This window comes from Pediculus humanus, genomic scaffold, assembly GCF_000006295.1.
Source record: "Pediculus humanus corporis 1103172108185 genomic scaffold, whole genome shotgun sequence".
NCBI lineage: Eukaryota > Metazoa > Arthropoda > Insecta > Psocodea > Pediculidae > Pediculus > Pediculus humanus.
In genome coordinates, this window is record NW_002987755.1 from 238,574 (window position 1) to 255,508 (window position 16,935).

Here is a 16,935-nt window from a genome sequence, read left to right on the forward strand (position 1 = left end):
CTGTTCTTCGAGTTCCCTCTCGAAATAAATTCTTCTTGACACTCCTCAAAATGGGATGACTTCTGTACAATTTAACCTCTTGTAAAAATAGTTATGGCATCTTACAAATATTTACATCAGGTCATAATAATATGGAAAGTCACCACACAACAGATTTCTCTGTAAACAAAAAAAAAAAAAAAATGAAAAATTTTTTTCTCATTCGTTACCTTTTTACTTTTTTATTGCGAACAAAATTACTTTTATGGATGCGATGAAAAGTATTAAAGTGTGTGTTGATATAAAGTTATTATTATTATTATTATTTTTGATTAATTAGTAAGTGGGAGGAAATACAAGTTACCTAATTAAAATATTTATCCCATTAAATATAATAAAGTTTTACAGGAGCCGAAAGTGACACAAGTATGCTGTAAGAGTTTCATACAACACACATACTCACACGCACACACACACAAACACACACACAAACACACGCACACACACACACACACCTAAAATAAAAAAAATAAAAAAAAAATTAACAGAACAATAAATGTACCTAGTTTAAATGTGTCACTTGTTTTTTAAAAAAAAAAATTAAAAAAAGAAAAAACATTTTTGAGGATTTTATTTATTATTAAAATATCTTTATGTTGTAGGTGCTCTTCCTGGCCGCCATTTTGTTTCCCTGTTTGTCACAGCAAAACGATCAGATATTATTCGGCCAGAAATCTCGAAGATCTGGTAATCGCAGAGAACACAAGATTTCTGACTGGTAAGTTTCCATATAAATTTTTCGGATCTTTTTGTACCGTAAAAATAATTAATTATTTTTATTTATTTATTTATTTATTTTATTTATTTATTTCGCTTTTTATGGTAAACTTTTTAGAAATAAACGACTTTTTGTCCTACATTTATACAATTTGTACCCACGACATAACAATAACAAAGTGAATTTTTTTAAGAATTACAATCAATGATGATGATGATGATGATATTAGCAAACGTAAAAATTATTATTATTATTATTATTATTATTATTATGTCGCGATAAGGAGAAAAACTTCCTAAGTAATTCCTCTAACTACGATTAACATCGATATAAATAATTAAATTTAAAAAAAAACGTGACCAAAAATAAAAGAATAAATTTTTTAAAATCTAAATTATGTACACGATAATAATAATAATAATAATAATAAGACTGACAATTTTAATCGAATCAATCATTGATGGGTCTTTAAAAAAAAAAATGAATTAAATGAATTCATATGTCGATGATGGGAATAACAATATGGTCGTCTTATCATGATCGAATCCCTTTAAAAAATCAATTATTTATTTATTTATTTATTGAAACTCGTGGTCATCGATTTATCGACAATTATTTATTATATTCTGTTCATCTGTATTGTTTTCGACATAAATAAAAATAATAATAATAATAAATAAAAAAAGCCCGAAGCTTATAATCCGAAATTGTTTTAAGTCTGACAATGTTTTTTTTTTTTTTTTTTTTTTTTATCCCTTTCGTTTGAAATGAAGAATGTTGTAGTATTGAAAATAATAATAATAATAAAAATAATTGATTATTAAATTGTTTTTGACAAAAGTTAATAATTTTTATATGTAACAACCTGGGAGAAGTTTCTACGTACCTTAAATAATATGTATTTATGTAATTTTTTTCCGGACAGGAGAAGAATACTAAATGCTCCATAAGTTTGATGAATATTTATTTATTTATTTTTTTCTTTCATTTCTTGACCGATTTTTTTTTTTTTTTACCTGAAATAATCGATAAGATTGATTGATTGATTGATTGATTGAATTAAAAAAATTTTAATAAAGTTATGTAAAAAAAATGCGAACCTGTTTTCTGTTTAATTTTTCATATATTATCATCGGAGCTTTTTCTCGTACGTATCCCCAGATTCCTAGGAAGACTCTAAAAAAAGGTTTAAAATCAATTCATTAAAAAGGTTAACGATGATATTGCAAAAAAAAAAAAAAATTTTTGCCGGGTAAATTTTTGTAAAATGCTTCGTCAATAATAATAATAAGTACCTAGGTCAAGAATTGCATTTGAAAAATTTTTACCGAAAGTATATATGTGGGTGTAAAAGCATTAAATAAAGAGACCGAATGACTTGGGTACCAAAATTACAAAATGGATCATTTAAAAAAAAAAAAAAAAGAAAGAAAAGACCACCCGGGCGTAGAATCGGAAAACATTAAAGGTTTTTTTTTTTTTTTTTTTTTTTTTTTTGTATGATGTAAGATAACAAACATCAATCTGAATTTCATAAAAAGTTTTCCGTTGAAAATCCGACGAATGTTTAAATAAAGACAAGAACAACAATTTAATAAATCACGACTCGGTAACTCCCATTTAAATTAAATGTTGATGCACGCATCACGGTGACTACCGAAAATTAAATGAAAAAAAAAAAAAACATTTTTTTATAAGCTTTCTAAAAAAAAAAAAAATAATAATAATAATAATAACGCAGATTAATAAAAAAAAAAAAATTTTAAGTATTTCTACTTCTTCATCATCTTCTTCTTTTTTAATTATTATTCTTAACGTTTTTATTCTTATAATGAGGCGAATAACATACTTGTTAAGAGTTTTCCTTTCTTCTTCTTCTTTTCAAAACCGCTTTTTTAATAATATGTAAGCGTTTTCCCTTCTCCCCTCTCCCCCTCAATATTTGTCCTTTCCTTTCCAACAGTTTAGAAAATATTGCCAAATATATAAAAATCCAATGGTATCCTCATGTAAATTATTGTTTAAGATGATGACGTCATCAATGAAAGGAGTATTATTTACCTTCAAAAAAGAAAAATTTCAAACTATTTACAATTTATAATAAAAAGACGGTCGGTTGTTAGTTAAAAATGTAATTTTTTAAATAAAAAAAAAAAATTTTGACAAATGTTATAAATTAATAACAAAAACCATTAATATAATTTGTTCTAAATTTAATTTTTTTTTAAAAACAAATATTTTAATGAATACAAAGTGGATCCGGGGAGAAACAACAAACTATTAAGAGTGAATTATGAGCAGGTTTTTTGGTGCGACGTTTGTTCTTTCTTGTCCCTTGGTTTTTGGTCTCTTTTAAATCTACCATCATCAACAATTTTTTATTGTAAAAATTTTTTTTTAAATATTGTTTCAGGTCGTTTTCCAAAGCAAACGGATTTGAATTTGAAGAAAGCGAAAGTCGGCCCTGGCTGACACACCGTGATCATCTAATGCTTTTACGACAAGAAGGCGGTGAAGAAGGACACGCAGTTGAGTGTTGTCCATCGGTTCTTGATATGATTGAACCGGAAGGTGGTAAAAATCTAGATGACATCTACGTTGAACTATATAGTGACGGTGAAAACAGACAAAGGTTTTACGAGAGATCTTGCAGGGAAGACGTAACGAATAAACCTTGCAGATTTCTCGATAGAAAGCTCTATAACCAAAGTAGATGTGTGCAAAAGTATTCTTACACGTATGCTTTAGTGAGAGATACGACTGTGTCAGGTCATAGCGGAACCGTTACCCGTCATCATCACGAACGGGGAAATTTCATGTCTAAAGACTGGAAAATGGATTACATAAGAGTCAGATCGGGATGTAGTTGCGAAGTGGTACCAAAGTTAAGGAAAAAAAAAAATTCAAAAAATAAAAAAAGTCACAGGAGTAGAAAATATCAATTTGATTTCGATACGGACGAGACTTAAATAATAATAATATTAAAAAAAAAAAAATGATATTTTTATCCATAATAATTTTTACCTTGTGTACCTCCCTTACCATTTTCTTCAATTTAAATAAATATTTATTTTAAATTTTTCTCAAGACTTTTTTTTTCTTTAAAAAACAAAAAAAATTTATAATGATTATCAATCGCCATCATAAATCCTTGTTATCAATCGATATTATTATTATTATTATTTTATGGAAAAACAGACAGTATTCCTTTAAATCCAGCTATAAAAAAATAATTCAAATAATTATGTTTTCATTTTAAATAAATTTTACATTTAATGTGCCATATTATATTCAACAAAAGATTTTTTTTTTTTATAAAATTTAAAGTTTCGTCTGATTCATTTGAAATTAAATTACAATTAATGAGAAAAATTAAATTGACATTTTTTTTTTTTTTTTTAAATTTTTATCGAATGATAATTCAATTATAAATGATATCACGTTGTAAATTATAATTTGTATTTTTTAATTATTTAGATATTTATATCATAATTTATTATATATAAATTTTGTGAGAGAATAAATAAAAACATTTAAAATAAATTAATGATGAACTGAAATATAATAATATTATTATTAAGTGTATATGTATCTATGTGAAAATAAATTAATTATTAATGTCGCATTTATAATTTTTTTTTTTCTCATAAAAAAAACCCACCTTTTTTAATGTTTTTCTATATTATTCTTTTCCCCTTCGAAATATTTCAAAATGGCTGCTTCACATTTGTATTCATATGGCAAATGATTCGGTTAAATTCTCCAGAATTTTCAAATAAATTTTTAACTAAAACTAATAAAAATATTTTTTTAATTAATGTGCATACAAAATAAAATCTCAAGTTTTATTTTTTAGGAATGTTGAAAACATGTTTTTTTTTTTTTAAAAAATAAACCGTGTTTACGGTTATAAAAACGTTTTTTTTTTTGTTTGCCAATTGCAACGTTTATTAAAACGTTACATTGACCAACGTAGTATAACGAATTTTTATTATTTAATTTTTAAAATAAAAAAAATTTTCTCTTCCGTTAAACTATTATAATTCATACAAAATCAATATAATAATAATAATAATAATAATAATAATAATATATACTCTAAATTGTGGATCTAAATTTCTGAATTAAGTGAGCCATTACTCCATAAATTGAATCAAAATTTTTCCCTGGAATTTGTCGCACGGACTCGCAATATTTCGCCATTGTGCGATTAATCAAATCAATTTTTTCTCTTTCAGATTCGTGATTGTCTAAATATTCAGATAATGATTCAATAGATTTTATTCTCGGATCGATTCCACTCTGTCGCAAAAATAATAAAAATTATTGTTTATAAAAAAATTTTAAAGTATTTATTAATAAAAAAATTAATTTTTACCTCATGTGGTGATTTCATTTCTTCTGGAGCGTAAGAAAATAAATAAAATAAAACTAGGCTGTACGGTATGGTTTCTCCTATGGCAGAATTATTTAAAATTTCTTGTGGAGATTGAGACAAAATCAACTTGAACACTCTCAACATTCTGTAGGACTTTGGTTCATCTCCCAAAAATACCATCATGGCTGTTTCAAACTCAAAATAAAACAAAAAAAAAAATTTATTTATTTATTGCGATCAAGTCTTTCAATACAATAATAAATATAATAATAAAAAAAAATTAGTTACCTCTGTGCAATCTGATACGAGTCTAACCCTACCTCCTGAGCCCAGAGGCCTAATTAATGAAATGTGCCTCAAAAAGAATTTTATACAACTCATTCCCGATTCTGCACAACATTTTTTTAATACATCTTGACTTTCAAAAGGTTTCAAATAATTACTATATGCCCTTGAAACAAATGCAGTTAGTTCTCTCATATACAGAGAAATAGAATTTTCTTTTTCTTCTTCCCTAAAAAAAAAAAAACTTCACTATTTCACCAAGTTTATTTTTTTTATTTATTTGGTACATACCTAGAAAAATCTTCCACATGAATAGTCGAAATTATTTTCTTAATGGCTTGCACAATCGAATCAAGCATTCCGCTAATTATTTTTGTGATCAAACTATCTGCATAAGTGACCAATGATAAATTTAAAATGTCTGCTGCATCTGTATTTTTTCCTAAATTAGATGTAACACTTTTTAATTTCAATTTTAAATATTCCAAACGATTTGAAATTTCAATATTTCTATCTTGTGCTGCTTTTCTGGGACCTAGAAAAAAAAAAAATACAAATTTTTATACTAATGGTATAAAAATATTGAATTCAAATTTAAACTAAGAAAAAGTCAATTTTAAGCAAAAATATCTAAAAAAGCAAACAAAATAAGTTTGTGACAATACCTATAACTTGAACAGCATCTGGTCCCTGAACAACAATATGTTCTTCGCAAAGATTACAAAATATTCCAATTGATTTGGTAATATTTCTAGCAATTGTAGAACTTAAATTTGCATCAAACAAAGCTACAGAAAGTTCACTAAAAATAAATTTTTAAACTCCAATAAATAACAAAATCCTTTTTTTTTTGTGTTTTAAGTAAAATAGTCTGAAAAAAATTACAGAAAAAAGCTAACCTCCTAATGATTCTTATTAAAGTATCAATGTCTTCTGTGCTGGGCACGAGTTTGGGTACGACATCCAAAGAAAACATATTATGCACAGGAAATGAAACAACTGAATCCAGGTTAGATAGGTAAGCCTGCTCGAATGTTGCTATTACATTTTTACATATAACAAAATTATAAGAAAAATTTTCCGGTTTTTCATATGTTTGTAATTTTTTACATAGATCTATGTATAATCTCAAAAATCTAGGGTATTCTCCTTCTAATGCTTCCCTTATAAATTTGCAAGACTTGGAACTTTTAATGAGTTGATCGCCTAAATATGAATTAATCGACAACCAAAAATTTTGAGTGATTTCCCTTTTATTTTCAGGAAATATTTCGATAAAATTCTGAGATTTTATGTTTGTAAAGTCATTTTTGCTTTGATATAAACTAGCCTCTAAAATTTCAATTTCAATAGCATATGAATAAATAACATCAAATATTTCATCAAGAGCTGACCACAGTCTAGGACGAAATGACAGTGTGTTCCCCATTGATGGCATTGCAGCTTTTCCTGGGCCTCGTTTAGATAATTCTGTACTGGATCCACTTTTAGGTTTTGCTGAATCCAATAAAGTATTTAAATTATCAGTAATTAATTGTTTTAACGAGTTTAACGAAGAATTTACAAAATCACTAACTGAAGTCACAAGCATATTTAAATTATACAATATTTGAACAGATTGACTAATTTGTTCCATTTTTTGCTTTTTTATGCCTGATACAAGTTGTACTTTTGTTTTTTCACTTACATCATTTCTGATGGTTTTTAATGTCCTTTGATTCGATTCTAAAATTTTTAAATTGGATAAATCCTTTTCAACCCAGAGTTGATCTAAAAAAAATATAAAGAAATTTATTTTCGAGTAAATTTTATATTAATTCTAAGCAAAGTAAAATTCAATAATACAATAAAAGTTTCTAATAAAAAAATTTTTTTTACCAAGTTCTCTAATATTTTGAGAAATTTTAAGGATGTCAGCTTCAGAAGAAATGTGAAGTGGCAATCGATGAGAAACAACTAATACTCTAGCGATTTTTCTTAAAATGTCCAAAGTTTTTAAGATATTTTCCATAATTAAATTTTGCTGTTCCATTTTTTGAAAAGGTTCTATTATTTTAGATGAAATACGTTCTGTGCCTGAAATCAAGGACTAAAAAAACGGACGTACCGGATAATTAAAAAAAAATAAGAAAAAAATGTAGATTTATTTTGTATTAATGCATACCTGCATATGTACCGACATCATTTCCATTACGTCTTCAAGTTTTTCTATCCAAGTAGCATGAAATAGTAAATCTTCATGATTTTCAGATACTTGTCTTTGTATTTCTTTATTTAATGCTTCAATACCTTCACATAACTTTAAAACCTGCTCATTAACTGATAAAATCTGACTACATTGTTCCATTGAAACATTGTTACTTGGGGTTATAAAGTTTTTGAGAAAATCTAAACAAAAGAATAAGCATTATAAATTAAATAAAATGGAAGATAATATTAATAAAACTTTCAACAAAAGCGGCATTTACCATCATTTTTTAAAACGTCAAATACCGATTCCTCAACGGACGTCATTTTGTTAATTAAAGGATTTTGGTACTTTTTTAAACGTGGCACAAGTTAGTTAGTTATCAATAGAGTATGTCAAAAGTAGTTTTTCGTTATAAATTTATCTAAGGTGTACAAAAAAAATAGCTAAAAAAATCACATAAATTCAAATTCTTATTTTATAATCCTTTCTTTAAAAAAAAAAATTATCGATATTTGTAAAAAATAATTTGTTTAAATAAATAAGAAAAATTTTTATATATGATTACCCAAATTTTTGTTCAAACTTTAATAAGCATTTCATTATCCTTATTTTTAACGGAAATTGTCAATACAATATCAATATATACTAAATTTAATGCTGCGCACTGTTTAAAATCATATAAAATGTATATAATTAAATTAAAAAATAAGTTGATTTAATAATGATAACCATAAAAATAAATTAAAAAATACATTTATAATTTATTTTGTAAAATTAAAATTTTCTATATTTATTTTTTCTTTTTTTTTTTCTTTCCATTTCTAAAACTTGTTCTGCAATTTCTAAAGCCGAAAGTTCACTACGATCATATTCAACTTCATTTACACAGAAAGAATCCTGAAAAAAAGTTTAAAGATTTTTTAAGTTTAAAAAAATTCTTGTAGGTATTAGTACAGAAAAAGAAAATACAAGTTAATAACTTAATAACTTACAATTTCATAATCTGAATGAGTTTCAGGAGACATCTGACTGTAAACATCTTCCACATAATATGGTTTTAAATTAGGTATTTTAAATATTCCTTGTTTATTGTTTGTAGTTTTAACAGATTCTAAATATTTTGATGTCATATCACAAGCAGTGTTTTGTGTCAAATATGAATTATCATCAACAAAACTTTGATCATAATTATCATCTTTTTCAATCTCTTCATCGCTAGAGAAATTACTTTTATCTATTATTTCAGCTTCTTCATCTAAATATTGTTTTTCTAGTTGTTCCTGTTTATAATTTAAATATCAAGCATTAAATAGCATAAATATTAAAAGCATTCAAATTTATACAATTACAGTATTAGGTTAATCTAAAAAAGTCTAATGAAAATATAATAAAATAAAAAAATTATTTAAAGAAATATCATGAAGAATGTAATATTCATGAACGTTAATGTAATATTTTAAATCTACTTTAAATACCTCTTTTTCATCAACCATGTCATATTTTCTATTAACTATTTCCTTTGGATAACATTCATCAGTGTCAGATTCATCACTTACAAATAATTTTTTTCTTTTTTTCGGATAATACAAAACTTCATCATCATCCTCTTCAACATCATTAGGAATTACAATGTCAATGGTATTTTTTTTTATTTTTAATGGGGTAAAATATTGCTTTGGTTTTTTATTTAACACTTCATTTGTATCAATGTTTTCAATGAAACTTGTTTTTAAAAAAGCATCAAAACTATTGTCACTATCAAATTCAATTCCAGGCTTTGCACAAGATTCTATTTCTTTGTTTTCTAACTGAAGTTTATGAGCTGTAAGTGAATTGTTACAATTAATATTATTATCTATTAATTAGTCAAGCACATAAATCAGAAAGATCAGTAAGAATTTTGATCATAAAATTTAGGTTTAAATACCTGATGAAAATTTTACATTTGATTCAGTTTGAGATAAATTAAATGATTCTGTAAATAAATTTTCAATGGCACATTTTTCTATACTAATATTATGCATAGTAAATAAATCAGCAGAAGTATCTATGGCAGTCTGAGGCAAGATAATTAAATTTTTATTGTCTTCATTTTTCTTTTGGGATATATCAATATCCCAATCTTCGAATAAGTCAAAATCTGCATATTCATAATTAAATTTTGAAGAATTTTCAGTAAAATGTTTTGAATTGCCTTGATTTGAATTTTTTTTCTCTTTAAAGTCATTTAATGTTTGAAGCAAACATTTTTTTCTAATGGGAGTAGAAACAAAGACACCATTTTTCGATTTACACAAAACTGGAGAAATAATACTTTCATTTTTTATTCCATTGCTTTTCTGTAAAAATTTATTTAAGAATTTTTTTATTTTTAATTTAATAATCATGAAATTAATAATTATCAAATTTTAATAAAATTAATATTTATAAATAATAAAATTTAAAACAACACTTAATAATTAAAATTAATAAAGAGAAAAAGGCTTATTCATATTTCTCTAAATCAAAAATGTTTAACACAACTAATACTTGCCAAACTTTTGTTTTCATCCAAAATTTCTATTTCACTTTCATGTGCCTGGATTAAGTAATTAAAATCTGATTCTATTTCAGAAAAGTCTTTATTTAATTTAAATTGTTGAGTTTGACCTCCTCCATGAGTTTTATAATATGTTTCAAGTATTTCAAAATCAGCATGGAAGGTATTTTTGACAGAATTCATTATTTTTTATTTATTCTTTAAGAATAAATTGAATAACATATTATTGGTAACACATGATTAATTCGATTTAAGTGAGTTATAATAATTACATACCTAAAAAAAAAATTCCTTTAAAATACAAAAATTATAAGAGGATTTTAAATTTTAAATTTATTAAACCAAAAAAATTTAAATAATAAAAATAAATAATAACATATTAAAAGTATCACATTTTCATTTTTTAAAAATTATTTATGTGTTTTTCAAGATTATATCAATAAATCAAAGAAAGTATACATTAAAAATGAAATTAAGGGAAAAGTTTTCATTTTGAAAAGCATTTCATAAGTAAAAACTAAACAAAAATTATACTTAAATTAAAATATTATGACAATTTTTTTAAAAATTAATATATAATTCCAAATACATAAATTAAATTCAAAATATTAACCAAAAATTTATTTTTGTATTTTGCTATTTCTGTTTTCCAAAAATAACTTACTGGATGTTACAGGCTTATCAGTTTTTTATAAGGATTGTGTAGATTTAATCTAATAATAAAATATTCTAATATATTAATTACTTATTTATTACTATTGTCTAGCTTTGTGCTTATTAGAAAAATTTTAACTTAAAAAAAATTAATAAAAAATTTATTTTTAAAACAAAACCGTTACAAATACAGTATAAATATCATCTAGTGCCACGATTTTTGTTTTCCTTTGATTTAATATTTTTAAATATAGAAGCTTAAAAACTTAACGGATGCATAACGTCAATGCTAAATACAATACATTTAATTTATAAAAAACGTATGTTTTAATTTTAAAAAGCAGTTTATTTAAAAACAATATAAATAAGGGTTGAGTTGTTTATTTAAATTGCGTTCTTTATAATTTATTTAAGGATAACAAGCATTTTTTTGTCTCAAAGCTTTCGGCGCTAACTTAGAGACAAAGGTATATAGGGTTCCTTTATTTAAATAATTTTTTTTTTTTTCATGTATTAGTTTAATTTACAATGTAAAACTTATTTCTGTTTTTTAAAAATTTATTTTATTTTCTAGAATGGAAGAAATAGCTTGCCCTGAGATTGAGAAACAAGTCCAGCATTCGAAGAAAATGCTATTTGAAAAAGATAGACTAGAAACATTTAATGAACATTGGAAAGACTTAAAAGGATTTAAATTTTGTACACCTAAAAATTTTGCTGAGGCTGGCTTTTATAATAGTAGTTCAGTTAAATTTCCAGATAATGTAAAATGTTTTGCCTGTTTCAAAGAGCTTAGTGATTGGGAAAAAAATGATGATCCATGGCAAGAGCATGTCAAAAGAGGTAGCAAATGCCCATTTGTGATTTTCAAAAAAAAAACCAATCCGACTGTTGAAGATTTCTTAATACTTTTATTTGATATTAGAAAAATTATATTAAACCAATACTTTGAAAAGCAAATAGAAGGAATAAAACATAAAGAAAAAGTATTATTAAAATATATAACCGACATTCAAAAAAGTAAAAAATGATTCTTAAATTGTTTATTTAATAAAATTATGAACTTCATTAAGGTAATTATTAAATAAATTATTTAAAAATTGGTAATCATATAGGTTGACTTGAGTTTAACTCAAATTCTAATTGAACCGAGAGCACTTATTCAAAGTATGTCAATTTAAATTTATTTATAATAATAATTTGTTTTATTATCGTAATAACTATTTTATTTTATTTTGTGAATTGTTTATTCTCATTAACAATTTTTTAGTTTTTTTTCTTTAAATTGTTTACATTGGTGAATATAATTGCATACTATTCAAGATATAAAAAGCATTTTTAATTAAAAACTATTAGAAGTAATATAATTTAAAACTACAAATATCAACTTTGGGAAAAATAAGTATAATCTTGTATATTTGAATTTTAAACGTAAAAAATTTTTTTTTTATTTTACTAGCAAATTTTGATACAAACAGGATTTTTTAAATATTAAAATTATACTTTTAAATGTATTTAAGTTTACAATAATATAAAATATATATATATATATCATTTTTTGTGTACTATTTGTATCTTGCTTTTGATTTGTCTCTTTTTTTAACAAAATTAGTTTTATTTAGAAAGCGAAAAAAAGCAAATAAATAATTGTATGAATTGATACATAAAAAATAAATACATGACATACATACAAATAAGTGTGTATGTGTTTTTATTTATTTTTTGTGCTGATTCATTGTAATTAATAAAATTGAATTTTGACAATTAAATATGCAAGTAAAAAAACTCGAAAGTAATAAAAAGAAATGGACAAAAATCTCCTTGCAAATAATTTGGGAAGAATTTGTTGAAATAATAAAACAACCTAAACAATTTAACAAAGTAAGGGATATTAAAACAAGTGAAAGTTCTTTTATGTAGGTTTTAAAAAAATTTTAATGGTTAAAATTAACAGCAAACAGACCATTTTAATTTTTTTTTTTTTTTTTTAAATAGGTTTGAACATTGATTCATAACTTAAAAGTAACAGTTTCATTGGTTGGTAGCATTGTTTGCAAAGTAATTTGTAGATCTTATAACTTTTCAAAATGTTAAGCCACAAATGCTTGAATTCTGACCCTCCGTATTTTTGTTTTATTTGAAATGAGTGGTTCTTTTAAAAGAAAACCAACTCCGAAAATTGATGGCTTTTCTATCTTGGAAACATTAGGTTCAGGGAGTTATTCGACCGTCTATAAAGCCGCTTGTAAGGTACTTACAATTTTAAATCTTACAATTTTATTTTAATTTTTCTCGCGGCATTTATTTTTATTATATACTTTACAATAAAAAAAACTTAAACTCTTATAAATTTTATTTATTAATTAAATTAATGTAAAGTAGAACTTGTTAAAAGTTTATTAGAAGCTAATAAATAGTGCAGAAATTTTTCTTCTAAGACAGCTTAAAACCTGATACTAAATTCCAGTTCAAATTCCAGAAAGAAACTCATAATAATAATGATTTGTTAAATTTTTAGACTGGGAATAAAGAAATTGTAGCCATAAAATGTATAGAAAGAAGTATTTTAAAAGGCTCAGCTGTTGACAATGTTATAACAGAAATTAAAGTGCTGAAACTACTGAAACATGACAATATAGTAGAAATGAAAAATTTTTTTTGGGATCAGACCCATATTTATATAATTTTAGAATACTGTGATGGAGGGGATTTATCAGGTTATATAAAAAAATGTAAAAAATTATCAGAACGAACTTGCAAAAAATTTTTGCAGCAATTAGCTTTAGCAATTAAATATTTAAGAAATAATAACATTTCACACATGGATTTAAAACCTCAAAATTTGTTGTTAAGTACAAAACCGACTTTAACATTAAAATTAGCTGGTACATATTTTTTTAAATATATTTCAAATAATTTCCATAATTTTGTTAGTAATTGTTTAGTTTTTTGATTTTAGATTTTGGGTTTTCTCAATTTCTAAGTTTACAGGAAAAACAAAATTCATTAAGAGGTTCGCCTTTATATATGGCTCCTGAAATGTTATTACTTCAAGATTATGATGCTAAAGTTGATTTATGGTCCATTGGTGTAATCATATATGAGTGTTTATTTGGAAAAGCACCATATAGTTCAAAAACAGTCGAAGAATTGATTGAAAAAATTAAATTGCAAAAACCTATCGAGGTTAATTCTAAATGTATTTTTTTAAATAAATCTTTTTTTTTTTTTTTTATAAATGATTTGCATAAAATTTATTCTGTCATATTAATACTTTTAGATTCCAGAACAATGTGGTATATCCTCTGAATGCAGAGATTTACTTTTAAGACTGCTGCAGCATAATCCAAATCAAAGAATATCATTTAATGAATTTTTCTCTCATTCATTTCTTGATTTAGAACATATAGCTAGTCCAGAATCTTACCGTAAAGGAGTACAAATTGTTTGCGAAGCTGTGCAATGTGATAAAGAAAAAAAATATATAGATGCTTTCAATTTATATTGTGAAGCCTTAAGATATTTTGTTCCTCTAATAATTGGTAACTACTAACTAAACTAAAAAATATTTTAAGAAATTTAACATTTTCAAATGTAGTCAGCAGTAGAATTTTGTTTTTTTTTTTCAGCTGAAACTAATACCAAAAAGAAAAATGCTTTGAGAGCTAAAGTAAATGAATACATAGCTCGTGCAGAAAGTTTAAAAAAATTTGTTTGTATAAGTAGTCAGAATAATGATATTGTTAATAGTGATATTAATGGTTTTGACCATATTACAGAAGGAGCAGTATTCAGAGAGTTAAGTAAGTTAAATTTCCTCTCTCTCTCTCTCTACTCATCTTTTGAGCTAAAATTTTTTTTATTTCAAAAAACATAATAACTACTTTTTTTGCAGTTGCAAACTCATTTTTAGTAAGTAAGTACTCCAGTAAAATTGATTGGGTAAAAACTTTCTTTTTACCTCTTTTTATAAATAGTTCTTAAAATAATTTTAATTTTTGGTGACTAACTTTGCAACTCTGATACGATATTAAACTTTGCCTAAAATTTTTTTTTTTAAATATATAGAAATTTATTTTGTCATATTTATTTCTTTATTAAAACAATAACGTTAATTGTTTATTAAAAAATTCGTTTTAATTTATGTAATAGTTTATTTTATTATTCTTGTTCAGTTTTTAATTTTGTTTTTCAAATGAAAAATCATAAAATTTTAATTTTCAAGATTTACTATGGGCTGAGGATGCACGATTGGGAGAAGCATTAGAAATGGGTTGCAATGCTGAAGAGCATTATGCTGAAGGTGAATATCGTTTAGCTTTCAATAAGTTTCAAACATGTATCAGAATCTTGCTTAATGTTTTATCAACAGAACCATCTGGACGAAGGAGGGATTTATTACACAATCAGGTTTGGCTATCTTTTTTAAATTTTAATTATAACCAGGAAAATGCGATGAAAAAATCTCGAATGAAACATTTTAAGACGCCCCGGGTTTTTTAATTTTTTTTTTTTTTTTAAATTATGGAAAATAATCAGTTGAATGGTTTCAAATATTTTTCCTTTTCAATTTATTACGAATCGAATCACATTTCTTACTTTTTTTTTTTTTTTACTCAGTCGGAATATATTTTTACAGGTTCAGCATTGGATGAAAGGAGCTGAAGCTGCAAAGGCTCTTTTATCAGCATTGGATTTAAATGATGCGAATTCAGCCGTTGAAAAAGAAGGTTTGCATATTTCATGCTTTTATTTTTTTTTACTTTTTTTTTTTTTTTTTAAAATATTTTCAATTTATATTTGCAGATTCTTGCAGGCTTCAATGAAAAAATATTATATGTTGTTTTAAAAAAAAAAAAAAAAAAAAAATTATTTATTTTATTAATTTCCGTGTGATTCATTATAGTTTTATTTTGAAATATAATAGTACATAAATTATTTTATTTATTAAAACTTTTTAAAACTATTTATTTTTAATTTTAGTTCTTACAATAACCTAGTCACAACTTATTATTTTAAAATAAGCCTTTTTAAACAATTATAAAATCTAAAAATATTTCCCAAGCAAAGTATATATAATTTTTCAAACTTTTTTAATAAGTATTTTAATTAAAATAAATAAAATTTAAAAAAGAAAAAATGGTTTTATTACACATTATTTTAAGAAAATAACTGGTTTTTTAAAGGTTAATTATTTTTCTTTATTGTTTTATTAGTTTCAATAGTTTATTTAAAAAAAAAACCTTAAACATAAGCATTTTTTAAATTTTCTTATTACGCGCCAAAAAATAATTTCTAATAATTTGCAAAAAATTATCAGTAGTATTTGCAATGAATTACTTTAATTTTAAATCCTAATGATTTTAGTTTTATCAATTTAGAATTAATATAAAATAAAATATGTATTTTTGTTTAAGGATATAGTTTTAATAATTATTTTAACATAATTTAAAATTTGTTCATTGGTTTTTTTTTTAGAATTAGTAGTTAGTTTCACGTTCGAAGATGACGCACGATCAAGGTAAAGAAAAATGGCGTGTGTCGAGTGAAAAATCAATATTAAGACTGCTTCCTTTATTTACTGTTTTACATAATATTATACTATATTTTCTAATAATTGCTTTTTAAATAAAAGTCGGATAAGAATTTTTAAGTTTTTTATATTATTTTGTGCCTCCGTAAAAGGATTTTAAATATTTGCAAGTTATTGTTTACAGGGCCTACGCCTAGGCTTTTTGTTTTTGATTTCATTAAACGCGTTTTGGAATGTCAATATCTCAATTCGTCATGTGTTCTGTAAAAAATAATGTTCCAGAAAAAAGTAAAGTATAAATTTAAAATAGACTATCAAAATAAATCAATTCTGGAACGGATAGTGTATACGTCAAATGTGTGTGAATAATTAAATGTTTAATGTTAAAAACAATTATTACGTGGGATTCTTTTGTTTTCACACACACATATATTTTGGAGTGAGGCCAGTTATAAAGTCAAAAAGACTGTATTATCACCTTTTATTTTCATCAGCAATTAATCATTCAAATTGGCAAATTGAAAATTATTAATTATTATTACTTATATTATCACCTATTATTATTATTATTATTATTAGTCATTTACAAAAACTTAAG

At 24.1% G+C, this 16,935-nt stretch overlaps 4 protein-coding genes across 4 annotated transcripts; 2 read left to right on the forward strand and 2 right to left on the reverse strand.

Moving 5' to 3' along the window:
- Positions 1–3,246: 3,246 nt before the first annotated feature.
- On the forward strand, positions 3,247–3,689 carry Phum_PHUM418000 (uncharacterized protein; the record flags this gene model as incomplete). The annotated part of the gene is made up of 2 exons (XM_002429005.1): positions 3,247–3,606; positions 3,684–3,689. The coding sequence occupies 2 exons, from the start codon at positions 3,247–3,249 to the stop codon at positions 3,687–3,689; spliced, it is 366 nt and encodes a 121-aa protein (XP_002429050.1).
- Positions 3,690–4,855: 1,166 nt separating this feature from the next.
- Positions 4,856–7,934, reverse strand: Phum_PHUM418010 (uncharacterized protein; the record flags this gene model as incomplete). The annotated part of the gene is made up of 9 exons (XM_002429006.1): positions 4,856–5,059; positions 5,136–5,330; positions 5,424–5,649; positions 5,712–5,955; positions 6,086–6,222; positions 6,320–7,190; positions 7,299–7,509; positions 7,585–7,808; positions 7,889–7,934. 9 exons carry the CDS (start codon positions 7,932–7,934, stop codon positions 4,856–4,858), a joined length of 2,358 nt encoding a protein of 785 aa, XP_002429051.1.
- A 69-nt stretch (positions 7,935–8,003) lies between these two features.
- Phum_PHUM418020 (uncharacterized protein) lies at positions 8,004–10,333 on the reverse strand (the record flags this gene model as incomplete). The annotated part of the gene is made up of 6 exons (XM_002429007.1): positions 8,004–8,054; positions 8,440–8,508; positions 8,604–8,891; positions 9,087–9,433; positions 9,539–9,910; positions 10,141–10,333. 6 exons carry the CDS (start codon positions 10,331–10,333, stop codon positions 8,004–8,006), a joined length of 1,320 nt encoding a protein of 439 aa, XP_002429052.1.
- Positions 10,334–11,433: 1,100 nt separating this feature from the next.
- Positions 11,434–15,630, forward strand: Phum_PHUM418030 (cAMP-dependent protein kinase catalytic subunit, putative; the record flags this gene model as incomplete). Its single annotated transcript, XM_002429008.1, has 10 exons — positions 11,434–11,824; positions 12,582–12,720; positions 12,967–13,054; positions 13,323–13,689; positions 13,764–13,990; positions 14,085–14,346; positions 14,434–14,607; positions 15,030–15,214; positions 15,444–15,534; positions 15,611–15,630. The coding sequence occupies 10 exons, from the start codon at positions 11,434–11,436 to the stop codon at positions 15,628–15,630; spliced, it is 1,944 nt and encodes a 647-aa protein (XP_002429053.1).
- Between the last annotated feature and the right edge of the window lie 1,305 nt (positions 15,631–16,935).